Genomic DNA, 19,460 nt, shown 5'->3' with positions numbered 1-19,460 from the left:
ATGGGAATAAGAAGCTGAGATAACCTCCAGACGAGGAAGGTAGAGGCTCCTGCCTGCAGCCCCTCGGGACTGCGGGACTTGAGCTGAGGTCCCATGCCACTTTCCTGGATGTACCCTTGAAACGGAGGTTTCTCATTGTTCTCTTAAACATTTGATCAAGTTAAAAAACAACAAGAATCCTAAGGAGATGCTCTTTTCTTGAAGGGCTCTGGTACATGCGTTTCCTGAGCAAAATCTGCGATTCCTGGAGGAGTCCATCATCATTTGATTCCACTATTATAATATATTCCACTTTCGCTCTGAAACTGCCCTTGGGATTCAAGCACTTTTGAATGTCAGCAGAAGAAAAGAGGCATCGTCTGTTGAAGGCTATTTGAATAACTACATGAGCACTTCAGAGCCCCGAGTTCAGCAGCCTGCAATGAGGATGCGGCATTAGAAAAATGCGGGGAAGGATGGAACTGATAGGCAGCAAGAAGAACCTGGTAGTGGAGAAGAGATATATTATAACATAACAGACTGGGTGATTTTGTGATGACCTGCGGCTGTGTCCCAATGAGCCATCGGGTGATTATTAACAGTCATTCTGACTCAAGTGTCTCTTAATACAAGGGGGAAAAGCACTCTGGTGTGTTGGAAGCTGAGGTTCACAGGGTTGTCTTCTTGGAGCATCACTGTCCCTGAAAGCATTGAAATCTGTCACCTTCGCACAGCCTGTCTGCCTTGGTGACAGCTCTTTGCAGATTCTCTTCCCCTAAAAAGCAACAGTTCATTTCATTTGTCTTTTCGTTGCTCTGCCACTTCTAAAAACTTGGAAGGAACTTGAGCTTGGTGAGCGCAGGGGGACTGACGCATTGACAGCAAATGTCTCATGTTAACAGTCCCCCGAGCAAAGCAACCTCCAGGGGAAAAACATCTAAACTAACACCCTCAGCAAGGGCAGGAATAGCAGAAAAACATGCAAATCATTGTTATAGGATTACTTTTTTTTCATCTCTCCTCCAGGCTAGAGTGTCTATATCCTACGCGCTGGTCCAGAACTGGAAGCGTTTCCATGAGCAGCTTCGTTCCCTCTTTCTAATCTTCACCGTCCATGCTAGGCCATATCCTGAGGTTTGTTTCCCTGTTCATCACAGGGAAGTTGGACAGTTAAATAAACATCTGAGAGACCTCTAAAATCATCCTGGCATATTCTGAACATAGATCTTATTCCTTTCCTTACCTGCTGGGTCTGCTCACTTTTACGGGAAAAAAAAGAGATCAAGAAGTTTTGAATGTGTCTCCCAAGTTTACACCTCCATTGATTTCTTCCCCTGTTCTTCTTGGATTGCTCTGGACTTCTGCCATAAATATGGCCAGCCCTCCACCCTGATGCATCTTCATAACTGTGAGTAAATGTACTGGCTGACTTATTTATTTTAATTACCACTTTAGAGCATAGTGTGTTACTCCAGTAATAGTAGCAGAAAATTGCTCTGTGACCCTAGGGGCTGCATCAGGACTATCAGCTGCACATTCCAGTGTGCAACATTAAACAGAATAATGAAGGTGAAGAGAAGCATGCAGACAAGGAAGCAATTTCTCTGAGAAGTGGCAAATTTGCTATAAAAGAGACCTCCGGAAATTTCTCTCTGAGCTCAGCATCCTCCCACCCACTTGGCAAAACTGGCTTATGCCTCTGTTGGAAAATTGCATTAAGAAAGCCCTTGGGTTGTAAAGGGGAACAGATTACCAGGGCCTGTCTGGCCTCTGGGGCCATGCTCTCATCCCAGGAACACCGTCTTGCAACACATCTAATTCTCCACAAACAACAAAAAAACAGATTTGCACCAGGTCGGCTTGCAGGACACGTCACAAGTTCCTGATAAAAATGAACAAGGGGCTTGTGCAAAGGGAAGGGTGGGAGGCGGGTGGCCCAAACCAGGCTTGTGGCCACCAAAGGGGCACTGAGGGAAAGCAGAGACCTGTGAGTGGCTGTGGAGGCAGCCACGATCCCCGTCTTCCCCCTCCTGCGATGGGGACAGCAGGAGACAGGTGTAGGATGGAGCTGTGACCACACCAAGGCCATGTCTGCATGTTAATATGGCCAAGGAAACACCTCCTCCCTGATAGCCAAGGAAATACCTCCCTCCTCCTGGTCTGGACAGCTCAAGACAGATGGTGCTTGAGGAACCATGTGCCAGGGCCCCAAAACCCTCAGAAAATCATGACAAGGATCCTTAAGAACATGGCCGGGACATGCAAAAGTATGGGAGAAAGCAAGATCCCAAATTCCAAATTCCAATGGGTTTACCCACTGCCACAAAGGGAAATCTCAAGTTCCTCAGAAACAGCAGCCATGTGGGACAGCAAGGCTGTGCCCCGTGAAGACGAGGGGATGCCATGGACAAGGCACAGCTGCCAGCTCCCCTCGTGCTCCCCGCCGCAGGCTGCTCCAGGGAGGACGCAGTGCTGAAAGGGCGGGCGCGGAGCCGCTCGTGATGCGATTCCTGCCTCTGCGGAGCACCGAACCTGCGGCGCTCGGCCCTTTGCTGCTGCAACACAGAAAATGCTCCAACTCACTCCAGCATCTGACGCTGGCCCCAGCTGCCAGCCGTTTCAGGGGTTTAACACCCAAGGGTTTTATTTTGCTGATACAACTGAGAAGCATAACACGTAACCAGGGCATCGCTTAGGGCTTGATGGTACCAGGTAGCTTCTCTTTTGGCTTCAGCTGTCAGGCTCTAGCAAACTGCACTGAAAATCTTGGACACACACTGGGAAAATCTGAGTTACGCACTGTGCTGTAGGAGCTGTCTGGCAGCCAGGACCTGTAGGTCCTTCTTCAATGCCATAACATCCACCTCTCATCTGGCTCACACGAGCAAACCCAGCTCAGCCCGTGTCCTCAGCCATCTGCTGAGTGAAAAATGTTCTCTCTTGCTCACAGTGCTACTACACTTTACTTTTCCTATAGTCAGTGAAAATTTTCCTCCAGAAAACAACAGCAGTGCAGTGCAAGAAATGATTCTGTTAAAAGAACATGCAACAAGCCACAGGTAGTGTGAGCACATTTGCTCTTCTATGACATCTGAATTGCAGATGCTTACCTGGACAGAGAGAAACAGAGATTGTGAGATCTGCTGCTGATTTAGGATTTAGTGACAGTGGAGTCTCTTTCTGAGAAAAAAATCAACCAAACAAACAAACAAACAAAACTTTGGGATGCTGGGAGTGTGGGAGATCCTTTGAAGACAGAACCTAATGGTCCTTACGGTCACCTAATGGTCCCTTCCAAAGGCATCACCATCAAAAAGTACATTCCAGGAAAAGAGCCATCTCACCCCCAACAAAACCAGCAACATGCTCTCAAGGGACCAAGCAATGTGTATGGAGATGACCCTCGTGGCTCAGAATCCACAAAAAGCAAGAAACTCTCTTGCCAGCCCATGGTTCAGACACCAGCCATGGTTCAGGCACATCCCAGCTGATGATTGTCACATTTCCAAGTGGATCATGGAGAGAATGACAGTGCAGTTCCTATTGCACTCATCGGGCAGAGGCCAAAAACATACCAGTAACAGACTGACACACCAACTGGGTTTATATAGAACCTGGAAGGGAAGAAAAATAACTTCTGTACCTTAAGAGATGGCTGGGGTATATGTACGTGAGTGCCTTGGTGTGCGCACACACCAAAATCACCACCTGCCAGAGCAATCGTACGCTGTCATCCAGCAAGCAGGATGCCTCTTTATATAAACTGCCTGATTTAAATACTCTTGGAACAAAAGCTGTGGGCCTTTTCAGAAGGCTAAAGGTAAAAATAAGCAAAGGTAAAAATAAGCCCGTTTGAGCAGAAAAGCACAGTGGGACATCAAAGTCTTGCCTTTCTCTTGGTACCAGTCGTGCTTTAGTCCATGAGTGTCTTCAAAACTTTGCAATTTTCAATGTCTTCACTTTGAGCACTAAATTTCGCTATAAATAACTCGTTTTTTTACAGGACAAATGTATACTAATAAAAATGAGGTCCCTACATAGAAATAAACAAACACGGGGGCACCCGAACATTATCAGTCGCTCCTGACTGCCCTGGCCACTGGCAGTTTCATGTGGTGCAGAGGAATGTTGACGTATTCATCACCTGCAAGCATTCAGTTTCAAGATGTTAGAACAACTACCGAGTGCCACATGCTTAGTGAGAATCTCTTTGTCAACAAAACAGATTCAATAAGGAAGTCAGAACTGTCCTCCTCCTCCTGATAACACTCTTGGCACTGACAGAGCTGCCTTGCAGCAGGTAAATCCAAAGGCATTCTGACACCCTTGGTGGGACTCATCAGGCAGCATTTAGCTGTCCCCAGTGCATATCTCCATCTGAGCCACTTTTTTAGACTTTCTTTATAGCAACCGGAGAAAAACGGGCAGTTTTGCAGCACAATTCATCTCTTCTTGAGGCTGATGTCTAAAACGAATCCCTGGAACTGCACCCTGGAAGTGGCTATTTCTTTCCATTAACTCTGAAGGGAGTCTAAACAAGGCAGTGTCCCAGGTTAGCTGAGGTGAACTGCACACTATCAATACCAACTACACAGGCAGAGCCACCCTGCGCATTGCAGCAGTGCTCTTTCCTTGCAAAGTGAAATTTCGTAACATTTTAAGGCTGGATGTAAGAAAAATACAGATCAGGTTTAAAATGCGGGAATGAATATTACAGGACACATTTAACTTCCCAAAGCAGGGTATGGCCAGGATGCTGGAAATAACGATGAACCAGGAGAACTCAATGACTCTGGTTGAACGGGACTAGCATTAGCTGTTGCTGGAAATACAGTTGCTCGATGCTCTGGGATGTTTGGCTCACAGTTCGGATTAGAGGGGTTTCTGTGAAGGAGGCAGTAGGAAGGTCTCAAACCCTTACCATTTTGAGTTTGGTGGCATCCTGCTTGGGAAACCCTAGAAAAGGTAGATCTTTAGGAAGTACAGGACATCTTTGCAGGGGAAATCAAGTTTCCTTCAAGACATTTCAGGTTGAACAACCAAAACTCAGACAGTCAACTTGCTGATAACTTTCCAAATATTGTAGTGGAGTGGAGATCACTGTTTATTAGCAGAAGGCTCCATATGGGTGCTCTTTGGGGCTGACAGGATGTGCATGGCTGGGAGTTTACCAGTAAGCAATGGTGCAAGTGTTACAGCCCCAGTTATCCCACTGACCAAGTTCTGGCACCCGAGCTTTCAGCCGCGGAGTTTCCCAACTCAAGCCTGAAGTCATCATCGAGAGAGGTCAGCAGAACATGTATGAGATCTGCAAATACTATTAGGCTGGTCTTTCCTCCTCGCATCTCAGCATACTTTCCGAGTAGTGGCAGCAGTTCCCATTCCCACACATGTCTCAGTCCAAGCTGTGAAATCTGCACTGCCAGGAGCCACCAACAACCCCAAGCATCACCTCGTTCCCTGACCTTCCAAACTAGCTCTATCATTTTAACTCCGCTGAGGTTAAGCAAGCAAAGCTAAGCAGTTTTTCAACTCTAAATTGCCTCATTGGAGGGCAAAGAGGAAACCTGCATGTATGTTCTGAGGGAGAGATTATAGTAGATTTATCTACTGGACTTCATCTAGGCACTCAGCCCTCGCTCCGACACCGCCTCCTCATCCTCTGCCTTTCCTCCCGCATCACCACCTCCCAGGTTTTCCTGTACCCTGCTCTGTGCCATGGAGCTTCTCACACATTTTCTCCTTCATTTCACTCTATTAAAGCACTAATTGATTGACCAGTTCACGATAGTCCAGCTCTCTCTCCCGGGGACGTCATTCCATTTGCAGTGACAACTGCAAACAGATTATGGATGGGCAGCTTCCCGTGCTGAATGGCTAAGGCGGCAGCAGCCGCGCCACGTCCCGTGTCCCCACGCGACCACGTCCCCCCGCCTGCCCGCGCGCAGCCCCGAACAGCCGCGCCGCTCCGTGCTCACCACGGAGCACTCCACACCGGGACGTTCCCCGGCATGCGGCACATCCTAGCGGACTGCTGAGCTTGCTGGCCTCGGGAGCACTGGGAAGGCAGCGCTCTGTCCCATCCCTGCCTATTCCTCCTTCCCTGGGACAGGGTGGCTGCAGGATCTACCTTCAGCTTCAGCCTATCTTTATCAAAGACAGAAAGTACAGGGTATCCTGCCCCGGAGCAAAGGTCTGTGTGGAGGCATGAGGAAAAGGAGTTTTCCCCAAGTCCGTAGAGCAGAGTTGGTTGCAGAGCAGCTCCGCTAGCAGGACCTGCCTCCCTGATGCTCCATCTGTCCCCACGAAAGGACCAGGCGGTTGCAACAGTGAAACCAGAGGATCTCTGAGCAGCATCTCCCTAGCCCGAAGGACCATGTTGGTATTCCAGTCCTCAGGCTCCCGTGAAGCAGCCTTATTTATTCCAAAGCAAACTGCCTCTTCCTGAAAGCCAGTAAATTACACTGTGTGATACCCAACGTGACAAACAGGCACCAAGTCTGAGCAGATGATGCAGTGCCATTGCCCCCTGCAAGACAAACTTTCCCGATATCCTTGCTCAGGTCATTCATTAGCACAAGCTGCAGCTTCCACGTGCACACTGTAAAGAGGAAGGAAAACAAAAATAGCAGGCAGCCCTTTGCTCTCAAACCATCCCTGTATGCAGTATTGACTTTGCAACATGAGCTCATCAAGTCTGCTGGGTTCAGAACATATTCTGCATCCAAGGCAGACATGGCCCCACTGTTTAACCATTCAAACCTAAGGAAAAAAAATGGTTATGACTTCCAAAAGTATTTTAAACCGGACAAAGAGGTCCATTTTAAATAAAAGTCTGTAATCCAACATTACTGTTTCTCTTACCATCTGTCCCTTCCACCAGGGACTGCAGATCCGTTACACTGGCTGCCTGGGAACTATTTAACATTTGTTCCCGGTGGTCTCTGCTCTTGAAAGCACTCTGGACAAAAAATCCTAAATCAGCACAAAAGCCTAGTTCCTCCCCTCTCTTTTTATTCTTATCTGTTTCAGAACAGAGCAACACAGCAAGCAGATTTGGGTTTTGGTTGATGGTAAGTCCAAAAAAGAGCTAATATTTACCAGCAGTGACGTTTGTCTTTTCTGTAGTGCTCTTCACCTAAATAAAGCACTGTATGGATATGGATGGCCCAAAAAGGCCCCCAAATCCCCTTGTTCCAAGGCCCATTATCTGTGTGCACAACTGGAACTAGATTCATGTTCCATGAACTCCTGAAATACAAATTCTCAGAGCTGAAAATTAACCAAACACCATCTCTCTGATCATGTAGCAGCTACCAAAGCACTGCAAATTACCGCTTGGCACATGAAAGAAAACCAGCATCCAGTGTGAGTTGTGTCAGGAACGTCTGAGAGGCAGTTGGCAGAGGAAGGGACACAGAGGGTGACAATTCTCGAATAAATACAGGAAAAAGATGGAGAGGAAAAGGGGCAGTAATCCTGTGTGAAGGCAAGGAGCTGCTGGGTCTGGGCACAGCTGTGTATTTAAGAGCTGTGTATTCAACAAATCCCTGCCTGTTGTGACTCACGCTCTTGCGAAAGGCTTTGTAAAACCAGCAGTTTTCTTTGGCCAGGTAGAAACGGACTGCACCGCGGCCCGAATGGCATTTCCCTGCGTGGGTTTCCTTGCTTTCTGTCCGCAAATAAGTTACAGATGTGCGTACGTTTTACTTTCACTTGCAAACAGTCGGCATGAGGAAAGGGAAACCATTGGGAAAGGGAACGCAAGGCGGCCGGAGACGTCCTCCGCCAAACTGCTTCCCGCGCACTACGGCTCGCTAGCGAGCTCGAGGAAGGGTAAGTTTTCCCAGGGAAAGTCAATGTTTCCTCCGCTCTCCTGATACCACTGCTCTGCACTGACTTGGCCTGAAATATGATTTGCAGGGATGATTTCTCCCTCCCACCACACACCTCTCTAGCCCTCCTGAGAGGCCTCGGAGAGCTGCTCTAACTGGAGCAGAACTGATCGCTGCTACCTGGGAAAGCAAGTCAGCTGCCTCCACCACAAACTGATATGACTCAATTTAAAGCCCACATGGGAAATCAAGGAGGGAAAATATATCTGAGAGACCCTCTGTGTCTCTAATACCTGCCAATACCCAGGTCTCAGCAGATGCCAACTCTCATTCTTCAGGCAACGCATACAACAGGAGTGAATACATCATCTCCTTATTATTTCAAGTCTGTCTGCACCATGGGTGATCCCTTTCTCCAATCCTTATTCTTCCAGTGTTTAGGCCCCGTCTTTGTCTCCTGCAGCCCCACTAGTGTTGCTGTAAGATCCTTCCCCTCTACATTTTCTGCCATCTGGAACCGCCTTCCTCTATCCCACCTCCTCACCCCCAGTTACATCTGCAAATGCATCTCCAGGCCCTCGCCTCTTCCTTTGAAATCCTCTCCCCTTCTGCCACTGTTTATTATTTAACTCTGTCATTGCATTATTTAACACGCTATTAAAGGGCACTCAGAAGAGAGTCTGCACTAATGTGCCATGGCAGAAGAAGCTGGACCCTCAGCAAAAATGGCCCAGAAGCCAAAATAAGGACAGCTGGGGGAAAGCTGTTTGGATGGAAGAGAGGAATGCAATTTCTGGGTTCCAACATATATTTTCTCTTGCTATGCCCAACACAAGAGCCTCTTCAAGATGTCTTTTGCTGCATGCATGCAGCTCTGGGGAGAGGTTTCCCAAAGTTCAGCCAGCTATTCCTGAAGGAAGAGCTCCTTCTCTTTTGAAAAACAAACATCAAATAAGCATCAAAACTGCTCTAATATCCCTTGAGTTCCCCCTAAGCCAGGACCACATCCAGTGTTGTGATGAACATCGGTAAATCAGGGACACCCAGCCCATGGGTCAACTGACTGTGACACCACCCCTTGCGCCATGTGGGTCCCTATAGGATCCTGACTGAGACACAGAAGACACCTTCCCTTCCCAGGCTCACCCGAATTTACCAAGTTTTGCAGTGCAATCTTGAGTTAAGCCATTCCCTCTCCAGACCTCATGTTTTCCCCATGTCTAAAACAGCAGCTTGGACTTGGACTCTCCTGGGAAGCGCTTTGGAATCCAGGAGTGTACCGTGTACAGAGGCAGTGTTAATTGCTGATTATGTGAGTTCCTGACATTCTCCTAATTTAATCCACCACTGACTCAGGGCGAAAATGGGTATGAATCCACACATGGTGGGGAAACAAGGGTTCTGGGTGGAAAAAGCAAAGCAAAACCCAAACCCAAGAATTTCCCTGCTCTAAAACCAGATCATACTCATGTTTCCTTCCTCTCAAACCTCTGAGTGAACCCAGTGTAGCCATTTAAATGGGTTAACCTGTGAGCTGGATTTTAGGGAGGACTCCGGTCCTCTCTGCTTCCCCACCAAAGAGCTCAGGTCAGGAATATCATTTTTCCAATGGGCACACGTGCTTCTTGAGTGGCTCCTGTGAAGTGAGTCTTGCCATGGGGCTCTTGAAGACACAAATTGCTTCATGAGACGAGCTAGCATTTCCTCCCCTCCCCATTAGTCACGCATGGCAAGGAGGCTCGCGGGACGCAAGGGAGGCAGTAAAAACATTAATGATTGCTACAGTCCTACCACGCATAGTGTGAGCTCAACCACAGCATCCCCTCCAGATACGCTATAAACCACTGCACCTCGCCAACGCTAAGCGCTTGCTTTGACAGCCGAATGCTGGAATCCAGACCAGAGTTTCCAGGACTGTTTATATCATTTGCTGGGAGGCCAAGAACAAGTTTTAAAGGACTGTAAAAGACTATTAAAAAACGCCACAGAGTTCAGCCTGAGTAGTGCCAGAGGATAGTAGCAGAAGACAGAAATGCTTCCAGGTTTGACTCGATGCACAGGAGCTTGGTAGTCCAGGTTCATTAGCAAGCAAAGGCTGCTGAGTGATCAATGACACAAGCACTGATCTCCCAGGAAAACACACATCTAATCCATCGGCAAGCAACGTGCCGCACTGTGTTTGGGAGATTTTGAATCCCTGCCCCAATGGTCTGGATTGTTCTTGTTTTCCCAGGAAGGTCTAATCCTGCCTGAATTCATAGCGCAAGGCAGCTCTGCAGTGCAAAACCTGCCTTCCATCCCATGCCTGGAACAGGTAGGACGAGAGGGACCCAACAACACATACGACTGGTACAGACCCTGCAAACAACTATCCTCAGCCTTGGACCTGAATTAACCACGGAAGCACTGAGAAACAACGACCTGCATAGCACACACTCGATCTGCTGGGTGCACGCATTAGCCACAGCCAAGCAGATGATGAACAGCAGTGCCCTTCTGCGAGCAGCCCGGCAGGTTCAAGGTTTCTAACTCAAAAACTAATTAATCTAATGTTTTTTTTCTTCCAAAATGAATTCCAAACTGTCCCCAAATGTGTTGCAAAAATAACTCGGTGCTTTGCTGTGTTCTACCACAGTTCAATCACAGCCACTAACACGCAGGCGCTTTCTCTTCCTCCTCCGCGGGAGGAAGGCATCTCGCCGAGAGGAGGTCACTCCCGCACCGCGGCACGACGTTACGCAGTGCACATCACAAGGCAGCTCAATAGCCTTTACCCAGACATCCCCGTTCAGAAAAACACCTCGTGCTTCCCAACAAATCACTGCTAATTTGGAAGCCATTGATACTCCTTGGCTAGTGCTGCATTTAACAGATTACCACTTACCTGCCAAAATATGCTGTCTATTGTGTTTCCCAGAAAGCCGTCTCTGCCTTCCGATGACACCAGCTTAGGTCCCAGAATGGTCATAAATTCATCAAAGTCTACCTGGCCATCCCCTGAAATGAAAGAAAAAGATCAATGTTTTCATTAAAGTACCACTTAGCGCCAGGGTCTACTATGGGCATCTGGACCTGGTAAGTGTTGAGAATCCATGTGCTCAATATGGTACCTCCTACATCAACCTCATGGTACACAAAGACTCAACATTTGTTATTATCCCAATGAAAGGCCGACGTGACATCCCAAGTCCCAAATTAGGACCAGCTAGAGATGAACAGGCCATTTCTCCATTCTAGAATGTTTACAGGCAAGTCACTATTCAAGAAAAAGAATTCAGCAAGAGGACAGCAGCCAGGAGCGCTGCCAGGGCTCTTCTTTCCTGAACCAGACACTGAACAGTCAGGCCTCTGCAAAGCTTTTACAGGGCCAACCCCATCCTCCAGAGGCAGGAGCACACGGAGGAGGAAGAGCCAGACTATTACGAATCCACAAGGCATTTCATTTCAGCTTTCCATCAGCATCTGTCTCCTAAAAGGCCTGTGTGCTCGGCATGCCGAGCAGGCGGTGTAGACACGGCTTCAGTGCCATTAGCAGGAAGAGGAGACTGCTCCTGCCATTAATGAACTGAGCCTACGCAGTCCCAAGCCCCTGCAGTATATTGTAAGTTTTGTAAATGAGGCATGTGGCTGTTTGAAGTATATCCAAGCATTTTATCAAATATAGCTCTTCCCTTGGAGAACTTCAGGGATGCTTAATGAAAATCATGAAACAAGAGCGAAATTCATGTCTGTTAAAGGATCTTAAAAATACCTGCCTCTCTCAACAGCACAGTTCAACGCTTACACACATCTCCTTTTTCCTATCTGTCTATATACATATTCCCTTACACTTCGCCTCCCTATCCCATCCCACCACCGCAGCAAGGGAAAACCCTTCTGCCGGGCTCATTCCTTCCCATATTACCCCAGAGCAGGGCTTGTCTATTCTAGATACAAAACCCACTGAATGGAACCATTTCTCTCTTTCCCTCTTTCCCCAGCCAAGTCTCCCATCTCAGGCCAAGCTGTCTCTTGCTCCATCTCATTCCTGTTAGTCTAAGAGAGACCAGGTTTCACTGGAAGGAAAAAAAAAAATGTCTGTTTTTAGACCAGTTGACACAAAGGAATATACTAGCCCATCCTCAAGTTTGGAAACAGAGTTCACAACCATAAGACTTTGCGGATTTTTGCTTTAAATCCAGCCTGAAATCACAGCATCCACTTCTCCGTGTAGCTGCTGTTACTAAACTGGCAGGTATAAGGAGGGTCTAAAACCACCCGCTGAAGCAGCTCAGTGCAGTGGTCACCATTACAATGCCACTGTTGATGGCAGCAGCCCTGTGTGATGGCTTTACTGCGCGTGCCGTGTGTTGCTGGCATTGATTCCTTTTGTTATATTTCATATTCTTGATCTGTGTGTATATGCACCACTGATTGAAATCTCTCTGTGGCCTTATCTGCACCTAAACACAATGTTAGATACGCAGACTTTAAAGCGTCTCCTTTTCCAGAACAGGGATCTCTACACACTGAAGGGCTCAGCTCATAATTTCACAAAGACCAGAGTGAATATCCTGGAGGAGAGCTGGCGAGTGGGGCTCTGAAAAGAAACCCAGCAGGGATTCCTAAGAGCTTTGATCCTGCAAGCGGCTTCGGTGCAGCACGGCGGACAGGGTGCAATGCAGGGGCTCAGCACTGGGCAGGAGGGAACTCAGGGCAGGGACAGCTTATTAAGCAGAAAAGGAAAAGGAGTGAGGACCCCGTCACTCCAAAAGCCATTCTTTAAAACATTTATAGGCCGCAGGAAAATGTGCTCTTTCTGCTGCCCCTATGGGAGACATCAGTGGATGACATCAAGTCGGATTGTATCAGTCACAGCGCGTTGGATCACGTTGTGGAAGGTAATGCAAGGTGACAGTGAATTCCGTGTGATTTACATTGCAGTACACTACTCCAAAGGAGAAGCAGGAACAAAAACATACACTACGATGCAGACCGCGCTCAAGAAATTAGGCAGATTAGCAAGAAAACAATTTGCATTTTAAAGAGATTCTAGTACCTGCCTGTGCATATAATTGGTCTATCCATGTGCGACCCCCAAATATTAAGTTATTCAATTTGAATTTTCTACCATGTCATTTCATGCACGAAGAAGAGAAGGGGGAAGGATCTTACACGTGGCTTGAGAGGAAGCAGGTGCCAGGGCTCTTGGGTTCTGCTTCTGCCTCAGAACAAGACTTTAGGCAACCCCTTTCTGATGACTTCCCTATGCCTTTGCCAGCGATCATAACAAACTTCACAGGACTTAATTATCAGCTTAATTATAGCATTTTCCATAACCTCAGAAGAAAGATGCCATTACAAATGCATTATCCTCTTATTGAGTGCTTTTTTCAATTAAAACTGCTAACTAGCAAAGGAGCTAGACCCACAAGCATTTTGTTGGTGGAAATATCCCTTTAACATTCATTTTCAGCTGCAGAAAACAAACCTTCTTGCCATCAGGATCTCAGGAGACTGCAGCATGAGAATATCAAGAGACGGAGTGAGAACTCACAACTTTGGCTGAAAATTCCTTCTACAACATCCAACAACCAGGAGAGAAATATTGCAAAAAAAAACCAGTACGTGGGTCCTGGATGCACCCACTGCAAAACCGGTTGCTTTCCAGAGTCTATGGCACACCCCAAAATGCCCAGTCTCTGCAGCATCTGCTCCAGGGTCTGCAAAGGAGGTAAACTGAAGACTGCGTGTGCTCATTTTTGCCATGCCTACAGATGTTCTCCATGGGAGTGAGTAGTTTATATTCAGCATAAGCAATGTGCAGCTTATTCAGAAATTAACTTTTAGACAGTTTTAAGGGATGGAAAGAAGTGGAAGAAAATCTCCATCTGTGGCACTTGCACAGTCTGCACAGTGCTCACCTTCCAAGAATCACTTCAGTAACTCCTGAACAACACTTCTCCAGCAGCAGCCAGAGTCCAGATCCCTCAGATGCATCTCAGGCCCATTTATAATGTGTCTGCTGTTCCCTTCCCACAATTTTAACATTAATAACTTTAGAAAGACCTCGTCACAGTCACAGAAAATCACCTGTGAACCATGGGCAACAGGAGCCGGGAACTGATCTAACACAAGTTGAACAGTAAGGATGGGGTGCAGGAAGATGAAAAGCGACGGCTCGGCATGAGTGGTGCTCAGCAGCTATTCTCCTCTCCCAGCTCATACCGATTATAAATGCAGAACAGGTCTAGAAACCTGTTCTGTGCTGGGCACAAGGACCTTACTGATTAAGGCAGTCACGCATTAGTATAACTTATTTACAAAACAGAGGGGACTAGGAGACCTCAACGGCCATGCAGAGCTCCCCGGGTCCCACGCACGTCCCACCAACCACTTGCATGAGGGATTGTAGCCCATGGTCCTGCAAAGAAAAATCAGGCTCAGCTTATTACTATTAAAGCTATTTTTAATCCACTGTATTTATTTATGTATTTACTTATAGAATAGCTCTAGTATTTTTCTACCCAATAATACATCCTATTAATCCCTGCATTATGTCAAAATGTAAGAAGAGGGTTAGCAATCGAGCGGCTAAAATCTTGCATAACTCAAAGGATGACTCAGAACATTGCTGGCCACAAAGTTACATCAGAGACGAATTAGATCTGCTTATCATTATTAGTCCGTTAGCATCTGCTGTACGCTAAGTGTTTCCAGACACTCACAAAGGTTTATTCCCTGCAAGGCACTGTCTCGACTCAGACAAAGAGCAGGCAAGTGTGATGATAAAAAGGAATAGCAACTTGGTTCACTGTCAGCAGCCTTGGGAGCAAACACATGGACCTGGCTAACTCCTCTACTGTGGAATTAGCCTTGTGGGAAGGCCTAGAGATACCCAGGACCTGGAATGGGTCTCTTGGGACCTCCTACTCCTTCCATAGTGGCCATGGGTTCTCAAGGCTGGACTTGGGCTCTTCGGTTACATGTGGCCTGTTGCACGTGCAACAGTCACCTTTTGCCAAGTTTGCAGAAGATGATGGAGGGGTAGCTAAAAGCAGCACAAAATCAGGAAACCAAGATTGATTCCTGCTCTCCCAGACATTGCAGCCTAAGGAGAGTTACTTTAGACCTCGCTATCCCAGAAAGGGATCTACATCTTCGAACAGCCATTAGCTATTCAGAATAAATGAATGCGATATGAAAAAGGAGAAAACACTAATGCCTCAATGCTCAGAGAAGCCTCCTACCACTGAGCTCACAAGGAGCAAACTCAGGATTAGATGAACATATCCAGAGAGCTGAAGACTCCTAGGAGCCTCCACCGTTTTTGAAAGGGGATTTACTCTCCTAAACCACTTACACTCAATCCGAATCCATTCACATTGCCAAGGTGCTTTCAGGCCCTCAGGTCAGGTGATTTCAAGGTGTTATTTCCTCTTGTTGGTACTGCAGAGCTGAGTACAGAAAACCACAGCCATCTCTCTAAGCTGATGTCCTGTGTGTATTCTCAGCTGCATCCCAAAGATCTTGTCTTTCCTCATCCCCTCCTCGTCTTTAACAGAGGGGAAAAGGGAAGGTTGCATTGGGTGGAGGCTGTTTAGTAGGACAGAGCAACCACTTGGGGGAAGGCAGAGCATGGCAGCCACCTTGCCAGGGCACCCAACGAGGCCACCACCGTGTGACGCCCTCTTTCTTACATCATGTCACGCCATATCCGCTTGGCCTGATCCCAACTGAGCACGGTCTGAATGGATCTATGGTCAGAAATAGTGCGGCCAGCCTGGAAGCACTGGGCAAGGAGTGCCCGACTAGCAGAGCCCGCAGGAGGTCACCCCGGGGGAGCTGGAAGAGGAGAGGGTCAGGCTGGCACCGGGCTGCGAATCTCCCACGTCCCAGGCAGGAATGGCTGGTGTCAGGGCTTGGGCATATTCTCCTGCAGATCTGCTCTGCTTTGAAGAACTAATTAAATGCCCGCCAGATCTGGAGCCTGGACCTGTCTCACCCCCTTCCCCTGGGTAGAGCCCTGACCCCCAGCTCTCAGTCACCCACTGTCATTCCAAATGCCTCCTGCTGGAGCTGCTCCCCCAGAGCATGAATTTAAATATTCATTGAGCTAAAGAAAGATGTCAGAGGGAGGGAAAGAAAGAGAGAGAGGAAAAAAAAAAAAAAAGCCCATGGATTGCGTTGCATGGCAAACCAAGATCCAAGGGCAGGATGGAGACTTGCACTTGGTTTTCAGAGCCTTGTGCATTAAACCTGCATAATCCAGCTTGACTGCTTCCTAAATAAGTCTTTTCCCTGTCTGGCTTCAGCATCCTCCCTCCTCCTTAAAAGTTTCTTGTCAAGGCACTAAGATGAGGCACACATTTAAATGGAGATGAGAATCTGCTGTGTGTAGACTGATAAGTATTCACTTTTTTCTTTTCCTTTTTTTTTTTTTTTCCTGGTGTTTGACCTCCAGAGAGCAGCTAGGTGATATATTTAAAGTTAATGAGATAGTCGTTTGCAGCTTGGGTCCCAGGCGCACACAACACTCCTGTTTATTTTTATTCTCTTAATAGCTGGCTGCCGCCACTCGCTGTCCTACTCTGTGTCATTGTTTGCGCCCATAGAGAAGCCTGTGCAACAGTAATATAATAAAACAGTTTTGTGAGGGCTGTTGCTGCTATGGTTTGAAATGATGCCGAGAAGGTGCACGGAAGAGCTCCAGCCACAAGATATTTCCCAGACAAGTATTTTGGTTTCAGAGGTTTAAGGTCTGCTCAGTGCTCTGCCCTTTCCCCCAGCTGGACCCAAAGACTCTCTCCGTAATTTCAGTCTTGAGCCATACCTTTGCCCGGAGCTAGCAAAAATCTTTTATTAAACTTCTAACTTCAAAAACACTTGTATTAAAAAGATATCTGTGAACGTGGCTGGAATGAGGAGAGAAAACTCCACTAAAGGTATGAGAGTGAATGAGCAAAAACACAGGCATTCTGGAAGAGAGAAACTGAGGCACGGAGTGGCACCTGCCCGAATGTTACAGGAAAGGAGGTTGCTAGACCTCCACCATGGTCCTGCACCATTACCCATGGGCACAGGAGGGGCAGAAAGTCTCCAGCATGGAGAAATGTAACAAAGAGCATTTCCCCAGAGTCCTGTTCACATTCCCTTGAGAAGTTTCTCCAGCAGACCTGTCTGCAGAGTGTCTAGGATATTTTGTAACAGTGAAAACATGGAAAAACACCATTTCTTGTTGCTCTTATTCCTCAAGGACAGCAAGGGGACTCCCATCAGCCACTCTTCTATTGTCCACCCGTGCTGCCACACATCATCATTGCTTTAACATATGAGCTTTAATGTGTAAGGCTTTTTTAAGGAACAAATTAGCCCAAGCTGAAGGGTGGGGCGAAATATCTACATTGAAGCCCACTCTATCCCTGAAGGTCAACTGCAAGTCCCTTGTTTTTAAGGGAAGCTTTGCAGACCTGGCTGCTTTGGTTAAGGAGAGCTCCAGGTAAAAGATAAGCAAATTGCACAGATGCAAGTTCCTGGAGGAGGAAATTTCCATGGGGTGTGAAAGGATCAAATGGAGCTCGAAGAGCAGGAGCCAGGGAGTGCATCTGTCCTAGCACTACGAAAAGCACCTTGAGAGTTATTCAATTTGAGCAGCCTGATCGCTCGTCTTGCAAAGGAAACTGTTGCAAAGGGCTTGTTTGCTTTCCCATTACACAAATTTGTTAATGACTCGTGTTTGCCCAAGGGGAGCCTGTCTAGGAGGTGACCGGCAAGACAGTGATTGAAGAGGAGCATGACGGGCTCCAGGTTTGCAACACCCGCTCTGACATGCCCTGCTGTACGCGGCGCAGCCTCTCCGAGACAATAAACGGGGTTTTGTCGATAAAAGGCCACTTAGCACTCGGCCCAGCCACAGGATCAGAGGTCTCCAGCACGTTTGCTGGGATAACTGAGCTCCACCACAAGGATTAAAACAAGCCAGGCGTTTTCAGCGCTTGGTGAGAAAAATGCAACCAAAACCATCCCTTAGATTGCAAGAAAAGCCATCGGACGCCAAGGCATGTCAGCACCACGCAACCCCCTGGCAGCCACGGGATGCCGGAATTAACATCCCTTGTGGGTGACGGTGCTGGGGGGCTGCCACGCACGCGTTGACATCAGCGTCTCGTCTGCCTTGTGCCCGCGGCCCTCAGGGACACCCTCCCCAGCGTGAAAGCATCAGGGCAAGCAAAAGCAAGAGGGCTCGCGGTGCCGAATTTGCAAAACTGCAGCTGCTCCTGCAAGGCGTAACCGGTCGACCCATTTGCCAAGCAACGGGCAGAAACGAAATCACATCTAAACTGCAGATAGGGCACTAATTACTTTTGCTCACCAGGGCCCAGGAAGAGCAGGGAAGCTCTGTGGGCATCACGGCAGTGATCAGGCAGCTCTGCAGAATTCAGAGGCAACCAGCAAGCTAGTAGCTCGGTAAAACGGAGGAAAAACATAGCATATACATCCTATGAAATCAAAATTGTACTAGCAGGAATTCAGCATTTGAAGGAGCAAATGAACAACAGTGCAATCAAATTATAGGGCGTACAAGGCAGACCACTGACCACACGCTGTGTTTTGCAGAGGGCTCTGCCCCACTGGGAGCACAAGACAGGATTTAGGGGGGGAAAAGCAGCTCCCTGTTTCCCATTATGTCGACTATTCCACACACGCTCACAGTCACGCTATCTCAGTGCTGCATCAAGTGTGGAATTTGATCTTACTTACGAACTTCTTTCTGGTACTGATCTGCAAATCCAACTTGCTTCATCAGCAACAAATCTCCTCTTCTTTCTTTCCAGTGAGAACACGTAATATGATTATCTCCCTTTTACAAATCAGAACAGACACGACAGAAGCAGCCTTTATAAATCAAGACAAGTCTTCAGTCAAATCCCTTCCTAGCCTGGCATTGCTCACTGACCAAGTTTCCCAGCTCAGCAACACTCTATAGGACCATCACACTGAAACGTTGCTGATATCTAAAAACCAGAGATACTTGAATTGAAGAGGTCAAGCCCCAAATCTGTAACAACCTGGCCAGTCTTTTCTTATTAACTCTGCATTTTAAGAGAGGAACGGTTTCTGGTACACCACCACCAGTCTGGGCTATTTTCCACACTTTCATGATGAAATGTTAAGACAAAACGAATTATCTGTGGCAGTTAGAATGGAAAAAAAAAAGCACACACACAACAAGAAGAGAGAAAGATATAAAAATGTTTTTAGCTTGTGAGCGTGTCAATGACACAGTTGTCCTGCCCAGGACTTTGCCAGCTGATATGGAAAGAATCGAACATTTGGCTACACAAGTATCTAAGAGCAAATCAGTTCCCGTTCCTCAGGTCATAGGGAAGTTCAGCACTGAATTTCTAGAGGAGCTATTTTCATTTTCTCTCTAGATAGCCCAATACAGCAGGTCCTTCTGTACAGCAGGTCCTGCAACAAGCTCCACACAAGGCAACATCCGCTCTTGCTTTTGCTTTCCCTGCATGAGGGGAGCTGAGTGCCGTCAAACCAAAGCAACGCCTATAAAGAAAACCAGATCCTACAGCAATATAACAGCTATGAAAATTTACTTTTAGGGCACCAGCTATACTGACACCATCCCTTGGTGACATGCAGTTATGCCAC

General features: G+C 47.4%; 1 protein-coding gene across 3 annotated transcripts in view; it reads right to left on the bottom strand.

Moving 5' to 3' along the window:
• The window catches only part of CALN1 (calneuron 1), a 143,900-nt gene that overhangs the window by 42,236 nt on the left and 82,204 nt on the right, over positions 1 to 19,460 (bottom strand). For all 3 annotated transcript variants that reach the window (XM_088530135.1, XM_088530136.1, XM_010222814.2), the window contains one exon: positions 10,699 to 10,811. In XM_088530135.1, the coding sequence (XP_088386261.1) occupies positions 10,699 to 10,811 (113 nt within the window). The remainder of the gene's footprint in view (positions 1 to 10,698; positions 10,812 to 19,460) is intronic.

The sequence above is a fragment of the Tinamus guttatus genome, unplaced genomic scaffold (assembly GCF_059628265.1).
Source record: "Tinamus guttatus ecotype Peru unplaced genomic scaffold, ASM5962826v1 Tinamus_guttatus_pri_ptg000356l, whole genome shotgun sequence".
Classification (NCBI taxonomy): domain Eukaryota; kingdom Metazoa; phylum Chordata; class Aves; order Tinamiformes; family Tinamidae; genus Tinamus; species Tinamus guttatus.
Note: the sequence above shows the minus strand (reverse complement) of the source record. Positions and strands in the feature narration are given on the sequence as shown.